Source organism: Aethalodelphis obliquidens, unplaced genomic scaffold (genome assembly GCF_003676395.1).
Source record: "Aethalodelphis obliquidens isolate GAN/ISIS:26980383/991018 unplaced genomic scaffold, ASM367639v1 scaffold1, whole genome shotgun sequence".
NCBI classification, from domain to species: Eukaryota; Metazoa; Chordata; class Mammalia; order Artiodactyla; family Delphinidae; genus Aethalodelphis; species Aethalodelphis obliquidens.
The window spans coordinates 220,629-244,185 of record NW_020837945.1 but is presented as its reverse complement, the minus strand read 5'-3'; the positions used below and the strand labels follow the sequence as shown (position 1 = coordinate 244,185).

General features: G+C 55.5%; 1 protein-coding gene across 8 annotated transcripts in view; it reads left to right on the top strand.

Moving 5' to 3' along the window:
- Nucleotides 1–22,493, top strand: part of PCNT (pericentrin) — a 97,526-nt gene extending 75,033 nt beyond the window's left edge. For 5 of the 8 annotated variants that reach the window (XM_027127691.1, XM_027127302.1, XM_027127480.1 and 2 more), the window contains 16 exons: nt 275–426; nt 2,663–2,857; nt 4,699–4,872; nt 5,465–5,660; nt 6,681–6,903; nt 7,194–7,344; nt 7,814–8,227; nt 11,457–11,677; nt 12,461–12,563; nt 13,264–13,443; nt 15,463–15,570; nt 16,447–16,679; nt 18,093–18,169; nt 19,695–19,818; nt 21,523–21,650; nt 22,061–22,493. In XM_027127691.1, coding sequence (XP_026983492.1) covers nt 275–426; nt 2,663–2,857; nt 4,699–4,872; nt 5,465–5,660; nt 6,681–6,903; nt 7,194–7,344; nt 7,814–8,227; nt 11,457–11,677; nt 12,461–12,563; nt 13,264–13,443; nt 15,463–15,570; nt 16,447–16,679; nt 18,093–18,169; nt 19,695–19,818; nt 21,523–21,650; nt 22,061–22,104 — 2,723 coding nt within the window. In that variant the 3' untranslated portion in view covers nt 22,105–22,493. Of the gene's footprint in view, nt 1–274; nt 427–2,662; nt 2,858–4,698; nt 4,873–5,464; nt 5,661–6,680; nt 6,904–7,193; nt 7,345–7,813; nt 8,228–11,456; nt 11,678–12,460; nt 12,564–13,263; nt 13,444–15,462; nt 15,571–16,446; nt 16,691–18,092; nt 18,170–19,694; nt 19,819–21,522; nt 21,651–22,060 lie in introns of those variants that run through there. The other 3 variants (XM_027127391.1, XM_027127539.1, XM_027127774.1) reach the window with 3 other exon arrangements.
- Nucleotides 22,494–23,557: the final 1,064 nt, after the last annotated feature.

Below are 23,557 nucleotides of genomic sequence, written 5' to 3'. Positions count from 1 at the left end.
TATCGCATCTGTGAAAATGAGCTGAGCTGCCAGGAGGGTTTATGTTCAAATCACGGACATTAACATGCTAAACGTGCAAAATGTACATTTTCTTACTTAACGTGTGTAGCTCTCATCGTACGTTTTTATGAAACATTTTTACTGTCTGGGGGCGTCCATCGATGTTTCCTTGGTGAGAGGGCCTGGCCGTGGCTCTCCCGGTGCTTCGGGGCCGTCCCCGAGGATCGCCACCAGAGTCGCGGGTCTAGGCCCTGACTCTGCGGTGTGTTTCTAGGTGATGGCGCGGGGTTTGGAAAGGCACTAAGCCGAGACTCGGGAAGACCGGGAGCACCCACTGCTGGTCCCGCAGCGCCTCTCACCCCCCGGGGGTTCCGACGGCCGCTGGGCGCCAGGAAGCAGAAGGAAGTCCATCCGAAGCAAGTGAAGGTACTAGCCGGTGGGGAGCAGGGGAGGGGGCTCGAGGGGCCTCCCCTCTGGCCCGTCAGCAGCTGCGCTGGCCTCAGCCCTGCTACGACTTTGTGCCTTGTGTAGCGGCTCAAAGGGGGGAGATGCGCCGCTGTGGCAGGACCGCAGGGACGGTGTCCCAGGTGGGGCCTGGCCACGCTCGGGGGCCGCGGGCGCTGTGGCCGGGGGCGGCTCCTCCTGCAGCGCCTGTCACAGCACAGCGCCCAGAGGGCCTGCACGCGTGGCGCTGTCCCGAGTCGCAAGGCGAAACTGGATTGGTCTTCCTGAGTGTCGTTCAGGTGCCAGACCTCGTGACCCTGTTTTGGGAAGCAGTTGTGGTTTTTGCTTGTTTGGCTTTGGAAGCTTTCCCAGGATGCTTTGAGGGTTCTCTAATTCAGATAGTAAGTGTTCCCAAAGGAAATGATTTTGATGTTAAGTAAAATCTTCTCTGAAATTGTATTTGAAATGAAACTGGTCTTATTCCTTTAAGAATTGAAATGGAGCCGTGTCTTCTAGCTGTTTTTTCTTTTTGTGCATTCCTCAATTTTTTACATGACATAAATACTAGAATTCCTAATTTTTAAGGAAAAAGTTTGGTTGTTAATGACAATGTTTCATGCTTAGGCTTTGAGATTTAATACTTGATCCTTAGTTATTAAAAAAGAAAAGAAAGAAAGAGACCTAGCAGAGGCCCTGGAGCCTTTTCCGGACGTGCTGTGGCAGCAGGAGAGAAAGTCAGGAGCGGCCACCCCGCAGCAGCCTGTTGGGTCAGTCAGCCAGCTTGTGTGTCCCTGCCGGCCCCTCTGCTGCACCATCCTCAGTGGGGCGCGGGGGCCACTCGCTGCGGGGCCGAGTCTCAGGAGCCTCGTGTGGTCGCAGCTCTGACCACCCTGAGGCCGGCGACGCTGGTGAAGGTCCATCACGCCGGGAAGCATGTGTCAGCTGGGCAGACGGGCCCCGCGGGGCGGCTGGTTCACGTGCGGCTGTGAGACTGCAGGCCGAGGCCCCCTGTGACTCCGGGGTCCTCAGGGCAGAGGCTCCGGGATCTCACGGCCTGACTGTGCCCGTGGCCCGGGGGCCGCTCCACGTCTGTCCTCCTGGCTGCCGTGCGCCCGGTTGGCGAGGGCGGAGGACCTCGCTCGTCACAGCTGTTCTTTTCCAGAGGTGTTTTTCAGAACACCTTTTTTTGTCCTTATATGACCCAGGAGAAGGTGTTTACGGCCTGCGGCCCGGTCCACTATACAGCCTCCCCACCCCTCCTTCCCGGGGCTGTGATTTGTGTCCGTTCTGTATCACATACATTGTTTTTAAAGTGAAATTGCTGTAGAGCGTTAAAGACGGCCGCTTGTGAAGTAAACACAGTACACAGTTTGGTGTCTAGCGCTTTTATGTTACTGTTCCACGTTTTTGGTCACGTCATTAGAGTTAGAGGAAGACCTGTTTCTAGTTAAGTAACTAGTCATTCTTTGTCATAGGCCTCTTCGTTGCTGTTTTTCTGTTTCCCTAACGTGCCCCTTGCGGGAACCTGTGTTGACACGCAGTGTGAGGACGGTCACAGTCACTTGTGCTCTGCATTGGCCGTAGCACCAGCCATCCAGGAGGGTGGCCCTGGGTGGGGTGCACCTTCCTCTCTCAGCCTCCGTGGGCAGCACAGAAGGCTGGCGTGCACGTCCCAGGTCCCATGTCCCATCACTCTGTAACTACCACTCCAAATCCTGGGGGGGTGGAAGACCCCTTCCTGTGTTCACATATTCTGGGCGCCCCCGAGGGCGTGAGAGGGCTGCAGTGGCCAGTAGCTGGCCTGGTACCATCCGCAGGTGCCTTTCCCCTGAGGTGTCCCTGTGCAGTTCTCGGGTCTCCCTCCTGGTGGGGCGCTGTGGTCCCGGGAGGGCCGGGGAGGTGCCTGGCATCTTGCTGACTTGGCTGTAGATTTCCCTGAGCTGAGCATCTTCTGTGAGGGTGCAGGCGGGATGGCTGGATTGTGGGGCCTTTGCTGGAGCAGCTCGCACAGAAGTTCACTCGTTCAAAGCTGGTTTACTTGTCTGTGACAGCTACGGGGAGGAAGGTTTGAGAACCTCACGGTCAGAGCAGCAACTCTGGTCTCTGGTGCAAAGGCCGTGGGGGCGGCCTGGTGAGCCTTGGCGGGTGACAGCGGGGCAGTGGCGGTGAGAGGTTTCAAGCTGCTTCTCCTTCTCTCTGAAATGTTTGTCCGCTTCAGGCTTTGCTGCAGATGGTGTGTGACGAGAGCCACCACATCCTGGCCCTGTCCGAATACCGTGGACCCCCGAGCATGCTGAGCAGGGGCGAGCCCAGCGCCCCCCTCGGGTGCCTCACGATGGGGGGCCAGGGCCTGCTGGAGGCAGCACCAGCTCCCAGGGAGCATCCCACCCCAGGACCCCCAAAGGGGGAGAAGGTAACAGGCCTTCTAGATACAGAAGAGAAGCAGTGGGCATGGACCTGGTTGAGGGCTTTTCTTGGCCCCAGAAGTGGGAGTAGAGGAGCAAGAAGCGGGTCAGCGGCAGGCAGGGAGGCCATGCCTGGTCAGCCACCCTCCCACTCGCGTTCCCTGGGCTCCAGCCTCCAGGAGAGGCTGCGGGGAAGGGGCCGGCTGGAGCCCTGCAGGGAGGCTCTGGATGGAGAGATGGGTATGGGGGCCGGGCCGAGGGGCAACCTGGAGGTGAGGGCCAGATGCTGAACCGTGTGCAAGGAAGCCAGCCGGCCATGGAGTGTGGACGGAGCAGTGGGCAGACCCCCCAACTTCAGGGAAGGGGGCAGGTGGTGCCCAAGCAGGTGGCCAGGAGGCAGCCAGCCCGTGTGTGGCCCGTATAGACACTGCCCCCTGCGTGGACACTAACCCTAACCCATATAGATACCCCACCCCCCCGCGTGGACACTAACCCTAACCGTAACCCGTATAGACACCGCCTCCTGCGTGGACACTAACCCTAACCCGGCACACACACATGCACACGCACCCCGCCCCTGCACACACATGCACACACCCCACCCATGCACACGCCCCCACCCTTGCACACACACATGCCCCTCACACACACCCCACCCCTGCACACACACACGTGCAAACCCTACCCCCGCACACACGCACACGCACCCCACCCCTGCACACACACATGCACCCCGCCCTTGCACACACATGCACACACCCCACCCCTGCACACACACATGCACACACACATGCAAACCCCACTCCTGCACACACGCACACGCCCCCACCCTTGCAGACACATGCACACACACGCCCCCTGCCCCTCACACACGCACATGCACACACACACCCCTGCACACACACGCACACGCACCCCACCCTTGCATACACACGCACACACCCCACCCCTGCACACATGCACACGCACTCTGCCCCTGCACACACACACATGCAAACCTCCCACCCCTGCACACACCCCGCCCTTGCACACACGCGCACACCCCACCCCTGCACACACACACACCCCACCCATGCACACGCACCCCGCCCCTGCACACACATGCACACACGTGCGAACCCCCACCCCTGCACACACGCACACACCCCCACCCCTGTACACACACGCCCCCAGCCCCCCCCACCCGCCCCTCACACACACACACATGCCCCCCGCCCCTCACACACACACGCACATGCACACACACACCCGCCCCTGCACACACATGCACACACCCCCGCCCCTGCATACACACACACGTACGCACACACACGCCGCCCTCGCCCCCACGCACATGCACACCCGCGCACACCCCCGCCCCTGCACACACACACACGCCCCCCGTCCGTCACACACACGCACACGCCCTGCCCATGCACACACACACACACATCCCCACCCCTGCACACACATGCACACGCCCCCCACCCCTCACACACGCCCATGCACACACACACATGCCCCCCACCCCTGCACACACACGCACATGCCCCCCGCCCCTACACACACACACGCACATGCTCCACACATGCACACGCGCAGGCACACGCACACACACTGTCTCCGCCACGCAGGCCTGGCCTCCCCTGGACCCGGGGCTCATGTGCAGCGGCCGGAAGGGAGGTTTGCTTGCTGACATTTACTCTGTCTTACCTTCCCGTCGTGTTGGGGGGTTTCTCTGCCCAGAGCTGGCTCCTCGTGCCCCTAGGCGGTCATGGGCATCTGTGTGTCCTCATAAGTCGGGGTGGGTTCTGTTTGAACCTGCAGGATGTGTTTATAGGGACACGGGCTCTTTGTTTCGATATTTTAGGAACCTTCCAATGTGGGCCTCGACTGGAGAAGGGAATTTCTGCGGATCGTGCAAGAGGCCTTTGAAAAGGAGCGGGAGATACTGAGAGTCGAGCTGTGGCCCCGGCCCTGTGGCTCAGGCCCTGGGGGCTGCGGCTCCCTGTTGGAGAGGCTGGAGAAGGTGGTCCAGGAGCAGGTGAGCTCATGCCTTGGCTTCCCCCCGGAGCCCACCCTGACACAGAGGGTGACGGAACGTGTTTCGCCTGACCTTAGAGCAAGGCAGTGACTGAGCAGCAAATCCTGCTGCAGTCCACAGATAACACTGTGTTTTTATGTGTGAATTCCGTGAAGTGGAAAACTCTGTGCACTTATCTTCCTTGAGGATCTCACTCTGTTCTGGAAATAGCTGGCCTTTCCTTGAAAGCAAAAGAGCCTTTCTAGGCGGCCCAGCTCCAGGCTGTGAGCGCTGAGCCCAGGCTTGGAGGGTCGACACCGCGAGGGCTGTGGGAGCCTGCTTCCCGCCAGTTCCCTCGTAAGAGAGGGCAGGGTGCGTGGCGAGCGTCGACTGGGCCCAGCAAGCAAGACCAAGGTGCTGGGGGCAGAGCTGCGTGCAATCTGAGGGTTCCAGGGCCACTGTGCCCGCGTTCATGCCGCACGGTTGTCCCCTGCATCCTCCTGTGGCAGCGATGCCAGGAGCTGCTCTTGCCTGGCACACCAGCCCTCAGGACCCCCTTCTTCTGCCGTGTCTTATGTCCCCCTGCCCTGGTCCCCTGCCACCCCATCTGCAGGGGGACCTGCAGGAGAGGTCCTTGGAGCACCTTCGCCTGTCGGACAGGAGCAGCCTGATGTCCGAGATCCAGGCTTTGCGCGCCCAGCTGCGGATGACGCACCTGCAGAACCAGGAGAAGCTGCAGCAGCTGTGCGTGGCACTGACCAGTGCAGAGGCCCGCGGGAGCCGCCAGGAGCACCAGCTGCGGAGGCAGGGTGGGTATGGCCTCTTGGCTGCGTCCCCGAAACGTTGATCCTGACACTCACCTGTCAGGAGGTGGCAGGCAGGTCAGCGAGCCCCTCGCTGACTCCCCAGGCCATCGAGTGCAGAACGTGTGCCAGTCAGGGTGGAGGCCTTGCCTAGCATCCCGGTGAGCAGCTGGTGGGGGCCGCGTTGGCGCCAGCGTTGTGGGCGCCGCAGGCCCACGTCCGTGAGGGTCACTGGGGCTCGCAAGAGGCTGAAGCGGCCTGTGGCAGGTTTCTGAGTTTGATTTAAACTCCGGGATTTTTACGCAGACACTCATGTCACCTGCAGGGAGAGAACACTTTATCTTTTCTTCCCCATCTCCTCTCCTCCTGTTCTTGCCACTTGCCCTGGGGATGCTCTGAGTGCTGAGTGAGGCCTGGGCTCCGTCCCGTGGGGCAGCCTGCCTTCGATCCCCAGCCTCGGCGTGCTGCCTCACACTGGGCACTTCCGGGCCGGCCTCGCTCGCATTTTGCATCTGTGTTCACGAGGGTCCTGGTCCGCGGTTTTCTTTCTTCTGGTTTCGGTTCCTGGAGGAGTGGGTGTGTGTGCTTCTAGTTCTGGGCGGGTTCTCCACGAAGCTGCCCGGGCTGAGTGGGCTCCATGGAGGTCTGTCTCGGCCCAGCTCCAGCCGTGCCCTTGGGAGACCCCGGGCCTGAACATCGCAGGGGTCGAGAGGGCGTGTGCCCCCCTAACCCCGGAACCCCGTTGCGTCGCATGGCCTGCACGGCTGGGTGGTCCCGCCGCTCTCTGCCCGTGTGTCTCTCTGGATGCTCACTGGCCACGAGGGCGAGGCTGGCAGGGTGTGAGCAGAAGGCATGTGTCCCGAGTATCTGGGTTCCATCAGAAACAGTGGCTTCTGGGTCATAGAAGCTTCAGAGTGAACACATTCCCTTCCTTTGCTGGTTTGTTACTGATTTGTTAAATCATACGTGCGGCTCACTTTGGACTCGTGCATAATGCTATTTTAATTCATTTAATCTTCTTCTTAGTTGAGTTATTGGCGTATAAGGTTGAGCAGGAAAAATGTATAGTAAGCGACCTGCAGAAAACCCTGAATGAAGAGCAAGAGAAAGCAAATAACGTCCGGAAGCTGCTGGTGGTGGAACAGAACACAGTCAGAGATCTGAAATCTGAGCTCTGCGAGTGTAGACAGGACAAGGAGCGGCTGCTGAAGTCCCTCGACGAGGTGCAGAAGGAGGTCCTTCAGCTGAGGTGCGGCCCCACTGGCAAGGCTCCACCTTCTAGCCCCGTCCTGCCCTCAGGCTTCTGGCCGAATAATGCTGGAAGTCACGTGGCCCCTGCCACGTTCTTGGCCTTGAAGTGAAAGATGCCGTCCGAAGCCGTGGTTTGCCAGGCTATCGTGATGGGTGTTGGGGAGGAGCCTCTGCTCCCGCAGGCTCGTGGGGGGCCACGCACACTGCAGGGCCTGCCCTCCCTGCCCTGGGAGCCCTGGGAGCCTGGGTGCTGGCCGGCGTCCCCTTGAGAGCCTGTGGCCCACACAGGTCAGTGCTGGACAGTAAGGAGGATGACCTGCAGGCTGCGCTGCAGCAGCTGGAGGCCGAGCGCACCAAGGAGCGGGCCCTGCAGAGCCGGCTGGAGGAGGAGCGGCTGCAGTGCCTGCAGAAGGAGGGCCAGAGCGCCAGGACCCTGGAGGTGACGTGCGCGGCCGCGACTGTGCCCAGGGGCCAGGGCTACACCTTCAGGGCTCAGAGGGTCCCTGCACGTGCAGCCCCCGCCTCCGGGCATTCGCTTCCGTGAGGGCAGTGCAACCTGAGAGCTGCGTGGGGGCCCTGCCTGTGCACAGGGGAGGCCTCGGGCCGGTGCCCTGTGCGGCAGCCGTGTGGCCGCGCTGAGGCCACCCGTAGGCCTGGCTGAGCCGAGCACCGTGAGGGGGTCGAGGGCCTGCCCTTCAGCAGCACCGGAGCCCCTGATTCAGGGAGGGAGGTGAACCTGGGACGTTGCACTGTGCTCAGAACAGCGCCTCATCCCCGAGGGAGGCCGGCGGGGCCACGAGAAGAGGGGTTATTGCTCGCCCTCCTTCTACCCAAAGTATAATGTCAGAAGCTCTAGCTGCGGGAGCTGTTTAGATGCTCTTGCCTCGTCTCGCTTTTCCCCGATGCAGGAGTTAAGGGCGACTTTGGAGAAGCAGTGCGCTCAGAGTAACCAGCTGTGCGTGGCGCTAAAACACGAGCAGACGGCCAAGGACAACCTCCGGAAGGAGCTGCAGATCGAGGCCTCGCGCTGCGAGGCGCTGCTGGCGCAGGAGCGTGGCCGCCTCTCGGAGCTGCAGCGGAGCCTGGAGGCCGAGCAGGGCCGCTCCCGCGAGCTGTCCGAGGCCCTGCAGCACGAGCGCCTGCTCACGGAGCGGCTGAGCCGGCGGCCACAGGACAAGCAGGCGCAGCCGGCTCTGCTGCAGAAGCTCAGGGGCTGCGAGGCCCGCGTGCTGGAGCTGGAGGTGGCGCTGGAGGCCGCGCGGCAGCGAGCCCTGGAGGCTGAGGCCCACGTGCACCGCCAGGACGTGGAGAGGGAGCAGGAGGTGAGTGCGGCGCCGAGGCCTCCCGTGGAGACTCCGCCGAGAGCGTGGGGGAGTTTAGAGCAGCCAGGACGCCAGGACGGCAGTGCGGCCGAGGCCGAGCCGAGCGGACACGGAGAAGTGGAGCAGGTGGCAGACAGACAGGGAGACGTTGGCGAGCCTGCCACGGCCGGAGGGCCTGTCCTGGCTCCGGGCTGCCCCTTGGCTTGGTCAGCGCGGCGGCTGGAAGTCGGGAAGCGCGCATCCTCCGCCCTTGTTCTTTCCCAAGGTGGTTTTGGATCCTCGGGGCCCCTTGCGGTTCCGTGTGCGTCTGAGGATCGGCTTTTCCGCTTCTGCGTGAAGGCCCTTGGGATCTTGGTAGGAATCACACTGAGTCTGTAGATCGCTTTGGGGCGTGTTGTCTCCTTAACAATGCTAGGTCTTCCCATCCATGAAATCGGAAGGGCTCTCTGTCTGTTTAGCTCCTTAGTTTCTTTCAATAACGTTTTGTCACTTTCAGGTGATAAGCTTTGCGTTTCTTTTGTTAAATTTGTTCCTAAATATTATTTTTTTGATGCTGTTGTAAATGGAATTATTTTTTACTTCCGTTTTCAGGTTGTTGCGAATGTGTAGCAATGTGGGTGATTTTCACACCTTGATCTTATGTCCTGTAACCTTGCTGAACTGATTTATTATTAGTTCCAATATTTTTAATGGATTCTTTGGGATTTTCCATATAGAAGATCATGTTTTCTGCAAATAGACATAGTTTTACTTGTTCCTGTCCAAGCTGGACGCCTTTGTCTCTTCTCCTTGCCTGACTGCCCTGGCCAGAACCCACAGCGTGTGGGGCAGGCGTCCAGCCTGGTTCTTGATCTTGAGGGAGCAGTCAGTCTTTTACTGCTGAGTATGATGGTAGTCGTGCCATTTTTGTAGATACCCTTTAGCGGAGGAAATTCCCTTCTATTTTTAGTTTATTCAGTCTTTTTTATTTTTAATCATGAGAGAGTATTGGATTTTCTTTTTCTGTGTCTTTTCAGATTTATGGGTTTTGTCCTTCTCTTGATATGATATAGGACATTGATTCTCATATATTCAGTCATCCTAGCACTCTTGGGATGCATCCCACTTGAATTTGGTGTATAATTCTTTTTTAAATAGTGTTGGATTCAGTTTGCTAGTATTTTGTTAAGGATTTTGCGTTTATATTTATGAGAGATATGTTCTGTAGTTTTCTTTTCTTGTGGTGCTTTTGTTTTTGATATCAGGAAGATCTTGGCCTTGCAGGATGGGCTGGGAAGTGTTCCCTCCTTTATTTTTTGGATGGGTCTTAATTTTAGATACATTATACATTGACCAAAAACATTTGTTTCTGAGGAAATTATTATCCTGTGTTTTCTCATGGATTGACCTTTATTTTGCTCTCTTTAAAAATATTTTTTAGAACTTCAAAAATATTACCTTTATTATTTCTTTTTGGGGGTTTTAGGAAATTATAAAAAGCTCTTAAAATGCACAAGGAAAACCAATGGCCTGGTGTTTTTAATGGTTAGGCTGCCATGAAATCGTCAAGAAATAAATATTAGTGAGATATCATTCACATGCTACTGAGTTCACCAATTTAAATTGCACAATTCAGCGGTTTTCAGTATATTCAAAAGTTGTGCAGCCTGATATCACTGCAATCAATTTTAGAACATGTTCATCACCCACAAGGGACCCCTGGGCCTGTTAGCGGGGACCCAGCCCCTGGCACCCACTGGTCTACTTTCCATCTCTGGATTTGCCTCTTCTGGTCGTGTTGTGTCAGTGGAATCACACGGTATGTGGCCTTCTTCTGTGTCTGGTTCCTGCCATGGGGTTTTCAAGGCTCACACGTGTTGTGTGTGTAACGATTCTTGTTTTTTGTGGGGTTAAACAGCCTGGAATGCAGTCGTGTTTCATCACTAGAGATCGTGGAAGTGGAGGAATCGTTTGGGGCTGTGGCAGAGGCCGGGGGTTTCCTGACGGAGGCGGCTAGAGTAACGGCCCTGGGTGGGCCTTGGTCACTCGGGACCCCCAGAGCGTGTTCCAGGTTTTTTGTGCGTGTGGGGGGAGAGAGGTTTGTTGTCTTCGTGTGCTTCTCAAGGGGCTTCCCAAACCTTATCCAGAGTCTTCTGCCAAACCTTTTTATTTAATTTTGGGGTTTTTTTCTTTTGTTTTTCTTTCTTCTTTTTTTTTTTTTTTAGTTTGTTTTTGGTTTGTAAAAATGTAATTGCTTAAAAAAAATACAAACAAAGTGTTTTCCAAGTCAAATTGGTAACTGTCCCTCATGATGCACCTTGATATGTATTTTTCTTTCTTAAGTATGTTGTCCTTTTGGTGTCATTTTTACTGTAGATAGTTAACTTGATCTGGGTTATGGGGTCTTTTTCTGGCCGTAGTGGCCCAGGCCTCTGATAGTTATTTCAGGACCAATTTCATCTTTTTTGAACAAAATAAACCAGTGGGTCTCTTGGTTTTGTTACTTTCCTCATCTGGAAAATAGATCAAAAAGGATCACAGTTTCCTGAGGAGGCTCGAGCGCTGAATGGGGGTGATGCTGGGAAAGCGCGGGAGGCGCTGGGTGGGAAGCAGGCCTGGTCTGTGTGCCGGCCTGAGGAGCGGCTGGGCCAGGCCCGTGCCCTCTCTGCCCTGTCTGGTTCCGCCCTGCCCGGCCTGGCCATCTTTGTTTCCCTGGATCCCCCCTCCCCAGGCGTCATCCCCTGGGGTCAGCCCCCACGCTCTCCGAGCCCCCGTTGCTCCCTGAACTTCTCAGCACGTGGAGATAAATATTATTTACAGTTTCTGTCAGTGGTCTGCTGTCTCCCTGTGGAGACTTGGGTCCTGGGTGTGGGACAGGGAGTGGCCTGGCCGGCTGGGTCCCCTGGCATCTCCGCAGTGAAGGACGGGGATCGCGAATGGGGGGCACAGGGCCTCTGAGACTCAGGCCCGCCTTCTCGGTGTTGAGCACCCACTCAGTGCCCGCATGTGTACTGAGGTGGGGGGCCGGGCTCGGGCTGTGGCTCATCCCATCCCGGGTCCTGTCCCGGATCCCCGGAGTGGGGGGACCCTGACTCCGCATCGCGCCTGGAGTACCCGTGTGGAGCGTGTTGGGGGTTGGTCGGTCGGGGCTCGGGGCCGGACTGGGCAGCCCCTGTGCTGAGCTCCTGGCCCCGGTCTCCACCCCGGACCGTGTGTGAGGCTCGCTTCTGTTTTTCGCCGTTGCTGACAGCGAGAGTTAGAGCTGCAGCGCCAGCGGGATGAGCACAAGATCCTGCAGCTCCAGCAGACGGTGAGGGAGCTGCAGGCGAGGGAGGCCGCGCGCCCCCGTCCGGAGCCAGAGTCGGAGCCCGCGCGCCCCCAGGAGCAGCAGCGGGGCCTAGAGAAGGTGCGGCAGCAGCTGCTCTGTGCTGCGGGGCTTCTGACCAGCTTCATCAACCAGACAGTGGACAGGCAAGTCTCTCGGGACTGCCCCGGCCATATGCCCAGCACCTTTGATGTTGAGAAAAATTCTGAGTGGGGCGTGTCTTTGATTTCGGGTTCAGGTTTTCATGAAACGGACTCTATTTCTCATCCCACGTGTGTGGATGAATTCATGGGCAGTATTCTCTTGAAAGATGATGACAGCATTGTGGTCTTTGCATTCTCATATGACAGGAAATCCAGGTGTCTTTCAGATCAGGTCTCTCCGTGTCCCTTTTCCATTGCTCACCACCCAGAGGGTCTGGCCCAAGGCCAGCCCCCCTCCCACCCGAGTCCCCCAAGGCAGGGCTGGTGCCCGGTGTCTGTGCAGCGTTTGCCTCGCCTGACACCCTGGCCCACTGCCCATGGGGCCAGGATGCGTCCGCCTGGTCGAGGACCCACGACCCTGCTGTCTGGCGGGAACCAATGTTGATTTGCCCTTTTCTGAGCACACGGAAGCTCAGACCATGCAGCTCTCTTGTCTGTAATTGGGTTTAGTTACTGGAGCAGCAGTCTTGCTTAGGGACAGCGTTTTAGTAGCTGACTCAGAGTCCCAGCAGAGAGCAGCAGGGGGAGGTGGACACACTGAGGGAGCCTCCGTGGTCTGTGGTCAGCGCTCAGTGGCTGGAGGCTTCCGGGCTTCACAGACTGCCCACTTCCAGGCCGTGCCGCCTCCCGGCTGCCACAGTCACCGCCGGGCTCCCTGGGCGCTGCGCGGAGTGCCTGCCGCCTGGGACCCACACGCACCTTCTGAGTGTCCGTGTGCTTCTCCAGGACCATCAGTGATTGGACGTCGTCAAACGAGAAGGCAGTGGCGTCCTTGCTTCACACGCTGGAGACGCTCAAGTCTGAATTGGGCGCGTCCAGCTCCTGCCGGGTGAGACCAGCTTTCTTGTTCACTGTGGCCGGACCTGCCTCCCGCCTCGGCCTGTCGCATGGTTGGCTCAATGCACTGTTCCTCGTGCCCATGGGGGCGCTGGTCTGTCCCGCTCCATGGCTGACGCCCCGGCCTCTCTGCCGCTCACGCACTTGTGTTGAGGCTCTGGGCTGGAAATGAGCTGCCCGTCAGCAGCGTCGGGGGTGCTTCAGAGTCCTGACTGCTGCTGTGAATTCCCGACAAACTTCCGTGGGTCAGGACGTCGTGAGGTCTGTCGTGGAAGCAGCACGCAGCACAGGCAGCAGGAGAGCTGACCCTGCCGGTGTCCTGCGCCCGCTGGGGCCTGGAGGGAACGTGCCTGTTCGGAGGGACCCTCAGGGATGAGCGTGCTCCCCACGCCACCCGTCACGTCCTGCCTCTGCCGGCGGTGCTGTCGGAACAGGGAGAGGGTCATGTTTTGTGACAGCCTTCCTCTGTCCGTACCCGGTTTCGTGCAAAGTCTGTTTCATGGGAGAGCGAGAGGAAAAGCGATCTGATGGCTTTTGCTCTCTCCTTCCCGTACACGGACTCTGCCCAGCCCCGCGAGCTTCCCACCAACCCCAAATATGTTTAAAGTTACAATCCCTGAAAACAGGCGACAGTAAAAGCCACGAATAGCGGCTTTTAACAAAACGTTTTCTGATCTCGTTTTCTCCTCAAGAAGAAGACGACGGTGGAGCTGCAGGTCCAGCTGGTGGACGTCCTGCTGAAGGACAATGAGTCCCTGAGCAGAGCGCTCAGCATGGTGACGCGGGAGAGGGCGGAGCTGTGCAGGGCCGTGTCCCGGCTGGAGAGGAGCCCCCGGGCCGCGGGGACCCCGCAGGAGGGCTGCGCGCGCAGGGTACGCGTCCTGGGGCCCCGGCGGCTGCAGGCTGGGTTCGATTTGCGTATATTTTGGCTACGTTTTCGTATCTGGCTTCATGTGGGATGTTAACCTGGAGGGTTTTAGTCATTGTCTTTGGTCTCGTCCCTGTGAAATGAGCTGGGACGTGTTCCCTCCTGTTTTCTGGAAGAGATTGTGTAGAGCTGGTATTCACTTCTTCCTGAAATGCTTGTTGAGATGCACCAGTGAGACCATCCGTGCCGAGTGTTTTCTCTTCCGGAAGGTTCTTTGTGCAGGGCTTGGTGTTTCTGGTGCTCCTGGGCAGGGTGCCCTGTCAAGGCCGGGCAGGTCCCGCTGGCAGTTACCAGAGGGCGGTGGTGTGTCCCCGAGTGGGACCCGTCTTCTCAGTTCTGTCCAGTTCCACTTTGTCTGTCTGAAGCGCTGTGGGGTTAAGGGGGCTCCTTTGCTCGTGGGGCCCAACTGCTGGCAGACCCGTGGCCCTGTCCTCATCGGGAGGGACTGCAAAGGCAAGAGGTGCCGTTGGCGCCGAGCACGGCCTGCTCCCCTGGGGGCTCCTTGTTCAGAGGGCGCTCGGGGTGGACTAAAGCACCATCACCTGGGACGCTTTGTCCTTCGCCTGGAAGGTAATGAATCAGGAAATAAATGTGATGAGCGAGCGAGAGGCAGGCTGAGGGTGGACAGACTGCAGCGTCTTCTCCTTTGTGTCGGGGTGACTTCTGTTGCTAGAGTGTCTTTTCCCCGGAGAGACCAGGCTCTGTTAGAACCGGGAAATGTGGTCCCTTCCTTCTGTCCCAGCAGGGAGGTCACCCAGCTCGGCACCTCCCTCTTCCGAGTCCTGCCCTGAGTTGTGGGCGGCGCAGCCAGGCTGCCTTGGCGGCAGCTGAGCTCATGGCCCCGAGAGTGCTCCGAGCTGGCCTTGGCCTCGGCGGCAGGCGGTCCTGGCTGTCCGCTGTGGGCAGCAGCCTTGGCCCTCCCTGTGGGGCCCTTCGTCTGTTCGTGTGTCCACACCGGAGCTCTGGGGTGCTCAGCACAATGTGGTGTCCAGGCCATGCTGCCAGTGTTGGGACGTGTGGCCTGGTCACGACATCCCCTCTGTGCGGTGTGGGCCCCTCCTGAGGTGTCCAGGGTGTGTGGCTCGATGGCGCTTGAACAGAGCGGGTGTCTGCGTCTGCCAGGGGCAGCATTTCTAGGGCCAGGGCGGACAGGGGTGTCTAATAGGCTTAAAGCTTTGAATTCAGGGTGATTTCTCAAATGTGAGGGTTTTGTTTTTAGTAAAAATATGCCTTTTGTATAATCATAGTTCAGTAAACAGTGTGTAGTAACCACCCTTGAGTGTAACAAAATAATCACGTAACAACCGGGACGTCACTGAGAAGAGGCTGGAGAGGGACCCAGGTGGCCGGCACCTGCCCCAGCCTACCCGTGTCCGGAGGGCACAGCGTGGGGGCGGCTCGGTCCTGGGAGCGGGCACCACTGTGCTCTCAGCCCCTGTTTGTTTTGCTTTTCTTTTCTTTTCTTCTCTTTTCTTTTCTTTTCTTTTCTTTCCTTTTCCCCTCCTTCCCTCCCTCCCTCCCTTCCTTCATTTCTTTGGCTGCGTTGTGTCTTTGTTGCTGCGTGCGGGCTTTCTCTAGATGCAGCGAGCGGGGGCTACTCTTCATTGTGGTGCGTGGGCTTCTCACTGCGGTGGCTTCTCTTGGTGCGGAGCACAGGCTGTAGGCGCGCGGGCTTCAGTAGTGGTGGCACGTGGGCTCAGTAGTTGTGGCACACGAGCTCTAGAGCACAGGCTCAGTAGTTGTGGCGCACGGGTTCTAGAGTGCAGGGTCAGTAGTTGTGGTGCACGGGCTTAGTTGCTCCGCGGCATGTGGGATCTTCCCGGACCAGGGCTCGAACCTGTGTCCCCTGCACTGGCAGGTGGATTCTTAACCACTGCACCACCAGGGAAGCCCTCAGCCACTTTTCTTGAGATGCTCTCCTGGGAGAGCAGCTGTGTAGACACGCTGTCTGTGGTCATTGCAGAGGTCGGACAGGTCTGTGTGGAAGCAGGACAGGATGGGCTCGCTGGGCTCAGCACGACACCCAGACCCAGCACTGCCCACACCAGAAGCTGGCGCCTGCAATGCCAAGGTAAGACCAAGCCCATGGGTGGTGTTAGGTGTGCAGACACCGTCTCGTGGCCGCTTCTTACTTGTTTAAGATTTATGTTTCTAGGCAAGTTTTAGGTTCACAGCCAAACTGAGGGGAAAGTACGGAGATTTCCCGAATCCTCTGCCCCAGCATCCACTCCCCCCAGGCGGTGCGTGTGTTGCAGTCCATAGAGCCACAGCGTCACGTTGTCATCACGTGCAGGCTGCTCTTGGGGCCATACTTTCTGTGGGTTTGACAAGTGTAAGATGACAAATGTCCACCACAACGGTGTCATGCAGAGCATTTTCACTGCCTAGAGATCCTCTGTGCGGCTCCCGCGGTGCTTTCTAAAATCCTGGGTTAAGAAGTGAAAGTCTTGGTGCTTGAATTACAGATGATAGTGTCCACAGCCTGGAAAAGCCTTGAGCCCACAGTTCAGTCAGCACTTCTGATGGTGAGGCCCAAGCTGTGGGTCTCTCTGGAGGGAAAAGCCGTATTAGGATATGGACACCAACCTCTGCCTGTGACCTCAGGTCTCCCTGACCCCTGATGCCCGCAGACCTGTGATGGGACCCCCCACCTGCCTCCAGTTTGGTCCGTGCTTAGTGGTTCGATTCCTGGGCCCTCGCGGGGCTCCTCTGATGCTGGTGAAGGGTCGTCTGTGCTCTGCGTTTTGTCAGATAAACAAGATCCAGCTCTGAACTGCAAGGTTGTTGCTGGTTATAGATGTCGTGCGGAGCTGACTGCTGTGATAAATGGCTGAGGAAAGAAGGCTGGTTCTTTTTAAAGCACCTGGTACAAGTGTGCTGTGGAGACTTGTGAGAAGGGTGACTTTGTCCTGTGGTTACGTTTCACTGGTTTTTCTTTTTCTTTTAGATGGAAAAATTGTACCTGCGTTATCTGAGAGCAGAGAGCTTTAGAAAAGCCCTGATTTATCAAAAGAAGTATCTTTTGCTGTTGATTGGTGGATTCCAGGACTCTGAACAAGAAACGCTCTCCATGATCGCCCACTTGGGAGTATTTCCTTCCAAGGCAGATAGGAAAGCGGTGGCGGCACGCCCTTTCACAAAATTCCGCACTGCCGTCAGGGTGGTGATCGCTGTCCTAAGGTACCGCCGAGGCACGTGCCTCCTGTCTGCTTTGGGGTCGTTTAGTCTTTGAAATGCTACAGTTGTTCCCTTTTTTAAGATGAATGATATTTGAGGCCTTAAAATATAGACGACTCTTGTCTTCCGGAAACCATGTTATGTAGAACTGCACCTTCTAAGATGGAAGGGTTTAAGGCTGCCTTTTTATTGTAAAACAAAGCCTTCCCGTTAATGGTATTCTTATGATGACAGACCTGTCTGATCGAGCTTAAAACTGCATTTCACTTCTTCATGTTTCAGTTTCTTATATTTCAGTCAAATTTGTGTTTCATAAAGGGTGCCATGTGCACAGGAGGACACGCTGTGGGCCCCCCAGCGGGGAGGTACACCTGACCTCTAAGTGTCCGCCCGGCCCGGCCCAGCCCAGCTCCAGCCGTTATGCATGCAGGGCGCCACTTTGGAGTACGGATGGACTCCCTGGTGTGATAGGGAATTTTGACTATTTCAGAATTAACAGTGATGAAAATCTATTTTATTTTATAATTTTAAAATCTGCTGTATTTCTAAAAATGTTTGTCCCACTAAGAACTGTGCCACCGTGTCTGCTCTGGTGCCCACGGAGCTGCCTTTTCTGGGCCGCACGCACCTCCGTCTGTGGGACCAGGCACAGCAGGGTGGGCTGGGCCCCCTCGGCCTTTCCCTGGACTGCACCACAAAAGGCAGTGTGGGTCCCATTGCCCTCAGAGACCCAGCACCACACACGGTCCAGCCACACACTTGCCAGGAGCTCCCGCAGGGTGGAGGCCTCCTCCGGCCTCCGGGCACTTAGCGCCCTCCCTCCCTCTGAGTTTTCCGGACCACAGACTGTCAACCCACCTGCCTGTCACTCTGTCTGTCACCTGTCCTTCCATCTGTTCTGTATTTTCGGGGAACATGCCCCGTGCCAGGAAGTTTGTCAGATGCTGGGTTGGGGCGGGGAGAGCCCCAAACTCTGCCTCCGTCTTTCCACCAACGCGAAGTGGAGGTGCCTTCTGGGCTTTGGGTCTTAGAGGCAGCACTGCTGTGAGGGAGCTGCTGGGGGCCGTCAAGGAGAGGGGTCTAGGGGCCCCTACACCACTGCACCTCCCGTCACCACGTGGAGGGCGAGGGTCTCCATTTCCCCCAGCTGTCCGGGGCCCGTCAAGTGCGTTAGCGATGGAAGGGAGTGCGGTGAACCAGACAGACCCCAGCTGGCGGGTCTGGGAGTGGAGGGGCAGGGTCGGGGGCCCGGGGGCTCGGGGGCCCAGGGTCCGGGGGCGGGGCCGGGAAGGTGCTGGCGGCTGCCCGGGTAGAGGGCCGTGCTCTCACTCCATGGTCCCATCACGTCTGGATTTTCTTGGTTCTTTTCAGTCCTGTTTCGCTCTAGTTTTCAATGTTTTCTATCTTTTTTTGTAGGTTACGCTTTTTGGTTAAGAAATGGCAACAAGTAGATGGCAGAGGAGCCCTAGCGCCGGGCCGAGCACCCCGCCCAGGTACCTCCCATGCCGCCCCCACCATGGGCTTCTTTAGTGTCCGCCTGGTGGGAGATCGCAAAGCACAATAAGAAACCAGTAATTCAGCCAGTGCGCTTGTCCGGAGGCAGAGGGTTTTTGAAGGAAAGTGGTTTTTATTTTGGGAACAAGCACAAGTTTATACAGTTAATGTTGATGAATAAAAGTGGTTCAGAGGAGCGTAATAATGATTGAAAACTACAGAAATGCTAAATGTATCGACAAATAGCTTATCTTCAGTGAAAAGGCTTTTTCATTCTCCCAAATGGAGTGAAGTTCTACTTCACACTGTGCACGTCTCCTGGGAGCACCACTGCCTCCTCTGCCTCAGTCCCGTCCAGGCTGCGGTCGTCCTCTGCCCCATCTGACGGGCCGCTGCCCAGGTGTAGCTGGGCTGCCTGGGGGAGCTGTAGTGGGCAGCACCCTTCATGGCCACTGGGCTTCCCTGGTGGTGCCAGTCCCCTTTGATTTCCACGTGTGAATCCTTACGTCTCGGAATCAGCTGGCTTCAAGGTTCTTCAGGAGGGGTCCCCCCACACCCGCTGCCCCCCGGCTGCACCTGATGGTCGCCGGGGTTTCTGCCCTTCCCACTCCTCAGAGCTGGGTGCAGGAGACCCACCCCAGGCCCACCTGGCGCCGTGCTCACTCCATCAGGGTGCTGAGTGCTTCTCCAGGGCGCTGCCCACACAGACACGAGGGTCAGGGTTGGCCTTGCAGGAATGAAATGCAGGTGCTCAAAACTCAGGTTTCAGACTTCCCTGGTGGCGCAGTGGTTAGGAATCCGCCTGACAATGCAGGGGACATGGGTTCGATCCCTGGTCCAGGAAGATCCCACATGCTGCAGAGCAGCTGGGTCCGTGTGCCACAACTACTGAGCCTGTGCTCTAGAGCCCACGGTCCACAACTGCTGAGGCCTGTGCGCCTACAGCTTGTGCTCTGCAACAAGAGAAGCCACTGCAATGAGAAGCCCGCGCACCACAACGAAGAGTAGCCCCTGCTCACCGCAACTAGAGAAAGCCCGCACACGGCAACAAAGACCCAACGCAGCCAAATAACTAACTAAATAAATAAATACATTTAAAAAACAAAAAACAAAAACCCTCAGGTTTCTTCTAGAGATTTTTTTAATACAGTTTTTATAACGAATACATTTTTTTTTTTTTTTTTTGCGGTATGCGGAACTCTCACTGTTGTGGCCTCTCCCGTTGCGGAGCACAGGCTCCGGATGCGCAGGCTCAGCGGCCAGTGGCTCACGGGCCCAGCCGCTCCACGGCATGTGGGATCTTCCCGAACCGGGGCACAAACCCATGTCCCCTGCATCGGCAGGTGGACTCTCAACCACTGCGCCACCAGGGAAGCCCTAACGAGTACTTTTTAAACGTTTTGAAATTGCCATGCAGACTCCTAAAAGCTTGTAAATTTAAAATTTTGGTGGATGGGCCTCCCTACTAAAATGCATTCTTTTTTTTTTCTTAATCCCTTCGTTGCTAAATAATCCTGGGGGAAGGATTCCTGGTGCCACGGCCGCAGCAGTCTCCACCCGACACCCGCGCATCCCCACCAACCCGGGACGTGTCTTCCAGCCACGCCAGGGGCCCTGTGCCAAAAGCATCCCCACGCAGGAGGGAAAGGTGAGCGGTGGTGCCTCAGCTGCTTTTCCACTGCAGGATTGTAGCCGTCAGCAGGGGCCCCATCTGCAGAGACAGGGCCACGCGCGGAGGTGTCCCTGGGCAGAGCTGTGCGGGTGCTCAGGCCCGCCTGTGATGGAAGGGCCCCCGGGCACACGTGACCCCCCCCCCCGACACGCGCACACACACATACATGCAAGGCCGTGGTGTTAGCTTTACTTAGTCTTTTTCTGTGGGATGGGGTTTGCACGCGTGATGTGTTTAATGCTTACAACTTACTTGGCAATTGAGATGTTACAGTGACAATGTTAAACATTCATTGGTTATTTGGGGAAAAACTGTTTTCAATTAAAAATATAATTAAGAGGCCTTGTGGTTAAATTGTAGAATGGAATTTTGTTTAAAAATTCAGGTGAAGAAAGGTTTCCCTGACGGCTGTGACTGTCACGTTCTGAGCCCTGGGTGTAACAAGGCTGTGTGGTGTGGCCCTAATCACCTTCATCACGGTTTGCAGCCCATTTTCCTGACCGTGAGATTTCTTATCCAAGTGTTGCTTGTGAGAGATGTGATTTCCATTTCCATTTCTCCAGACTGAAACACAAATAATTATAATCCTATTCAAATGCTCGAATATGATTACAAGTCATTTATTTAATTCATTTGACTACGACTCCTCCAGTATTTGGAACCTACCCGTGAAGTGAACAGAAAGCTCAGTCTGTGTCTGTGGTATTTGTCACACACATGTGACGGCTTGTGTAGGCATGTCGTCTGTTCTCTCTGTGCGTGCTTCCCCGGGGTTCTAAAACAAGCTCGTCAGAGCAGAACGCATCGTCCACCTCTGACATCGGACCAGCAGGGATAAAATGCTCACCTTTGCTCTCTCGCTCCATGGTCTCCGGTTGGTGATGAGACCTCCGTACGAGTTGCGTGTTAAGAGTGTGACGATCTCGGGCGTAACTGCCCTGATGGGGGAGGCCAGACCGATGAGCGTGGGTGGCTCTGCCGTGCGCGAGGCTGTGTCCCCACTCACCCTGCGTCTCTGCCGATGGGAACCCACCAGCGTGTGTGGTTCCTCACAGAGACGTGTTCTGAAAGTTTGGGTCCCAGAGCGAGGCAGGGAGTGCAGCAGTGTCAGTCCGTGAGGGCCCAGAAGCCCGGTTCTATTCGGGGAGGGCAGGCAGGGGCTCTCGGTCTGGCTGTGGCTCCCCCATTCCCGAGTGGGTGATACCTTTGAAGGAATAGGTGGTGGCCAAGGCCTCTTTTTTGTGGATGGCGCACAGGTAAGACACTCCCTGCCCTGGAGAGGAAGTGAGCAGTGAGGCAGATGGGACTCCCTAGGCCCAGCTGGAGGCCAGGAGGAAGGGACCCCTGTGAAGGATGCTGGGCAGAATCCGGTTGGGATGATAGACTTATATGTGAAGATTTAGTGAATTAAATAATATACAGTAGTTTTTAGTTGTTTTAATTTGGAGACGTTGTAAAGAAGTTAGTTTTAAAGCACTATGTAGCACTTCTTAAAAAACCCTTACTATTTTTCCGCTGTGGTAAAGAAAATATAGGAAAGTAACAACCGCCTAGTTTACCCCATTTCCCATGAGTGTCTGGTCAGCAGGCCCAGCTCCACTGCCCCTCCGCACTGGCTGCATTCAAACCGTCTGCTGAGTTCAACTCTTTTTGTTTGTTTGTTGGTTTGTATGTTTGAAGATCAAATCCGTCCCCAAATCCCAGATCAGAAAGATCCCTGACTGCTTCTCAAGATCCAGAACATTCCTTGACGGAATACATTCACCATTTAGAAATGATCCAGCAAAGACTGGGAGACGTACCACCAGGTAATGAAAGTCCTCTGTCTTCTGACGGGATCTGAGTGACCCAGGAGTGTCCAGTCCTGGAGAGGAGACGGCTGGGGTCCAGCTTAGTTACTCTTGTTAGTTTCAGTCCTGCTAATCGGCCATAATGAATAGTATCAGAAGGAGGGTTGTGAGTGGAGACACCGAGGGGTGGGTGTGAAGGACGCACAGTGTCTCAGACTCACAGCGACTATGAAGACCGTGTTTACAGGATGTCGTTTGTCCAGCGTTTCTCAACTTTCATAATGTAAACCACTGCGTATCTTAATTGCTATTCTTATTGTTACCAAAAATAAGGTTAATTCAGTGATAGTGTTTCGAAATTGTGAAATTCTTCTTAGAAGATGTGAAGCCTTCTCACAAATTGCTTCCTCATTTCTACTTGTGTCTAGATTCTACTTCAGAGAAGTCCTGCTGCCAGAAGAGTAAACAGTGAATAAAGTCCTGTGACGATTGTATTTGAGGAAGAGGTTTGATTTTCTGTGGGAGCTTGTGATGTGCGTGTGCTGAGTGGTGCTGAGCGCCAGCCCCGGTGTCGTCAGTTAGGTGCTCTCACCCTTACGCTTTGCTGCAAAGCCAAGTGGAGTATTTTCTGTGTGATTTCAGCACATCTTAGCTTCTTACCTTGATGAGGTAGCTGTGTGCTCGTGAGTGACGGGCGTCTGCCCGGTTCTCTGTTGGTCGAGCCTCCCTGCCCACCCACGAAGGGTAAGCAGAGGATGGCTTCCTGTTGTTTATTTTCTTAAAGTGTACAGCCTGGTTTAAAACAAAAACACACACAAAAACAAAAAGAATAAAATCAAAGCCCTGGTGTGTTTGTGAATAGCCCTGTGTTTTTTTTTTTGTTTTATCCAGTCTGCTTTTATCACGGGCAAAAAAATAAAACATAGACTTAGAATTCACATTGAACTTCTGTAAGTCAAAAATTTTCAGTGGAACTTAAAGCACTAGTAAGACAAATAGCCACATGCCTATTGATTCATCTTGCTTGGTTTCTTTTATTTCTGTCAGATGCTGTCACTACGTATTTATTTCTCATGATTATGATCTTTTCATGTTTTACTCATGCTCATCTGTACCTGGTGGTGGTATCTAGCCAGTGTCCTTTACCCAAACGTCTGTTGTAAAGGTATGTTTATAAGTATCTCTGTGTTTCTAGGACCTTTGAACATAACATTTATTCTGCTGGGCTTGGTTTTAATATAAAACAACTTTTTCCTGATCACTACTTACTTATTTTCGATTTTTAGATCTTACTTATTTAGATGTTTGCTTACTTATTTTAGATTTTTTTTTCCAGTGCATGTCTGCATTTTCCTCTTCTTAGCCAACACTGCCATAAGGTCACTGTTTTATAATCTTCCCACCTTTTCCACTGAGTCCTGTCTTCTGCTTGATGTTATTGAAGCGAAATCTTGACCAGCTCTGGGAGCAGGAATCCAAGAAATGTCTCTTCACTTTCCAGAAGAAAGACGTTTGAAATTGATGATCAAATACTGAAAACATAACTATCCATGTCATCCACGTTAAGCTAATGAGGGAGGGAGGGAGGGCCCATTTAAAGCCACCAGTGGGCGTAACCGTCACACCAACTTGTTACCATGGGGGTTAGTAATTACAAAGAAAGAGACATTCACCCTCCTTTCGTGGAAGAACACAGGTCAGACCTGCTGATGAGGGAAATTCTTCATGGTAAAGCACCCAGCTAATTAATAGAGAGGGAGCAATACAATTAGAGAACCACCAATTCTGCCCCCAGCGAAATAATCAGTTCACGGTGGGTTCATCAACAAGTCCTAAAACCAAGGCGAAGTTCCACTTTCACAGTGCAGGGGCTTGGGAGCGTCCACTGTGACCCCGGCTCATGGCAGGCCTGGCATGATGCCGTG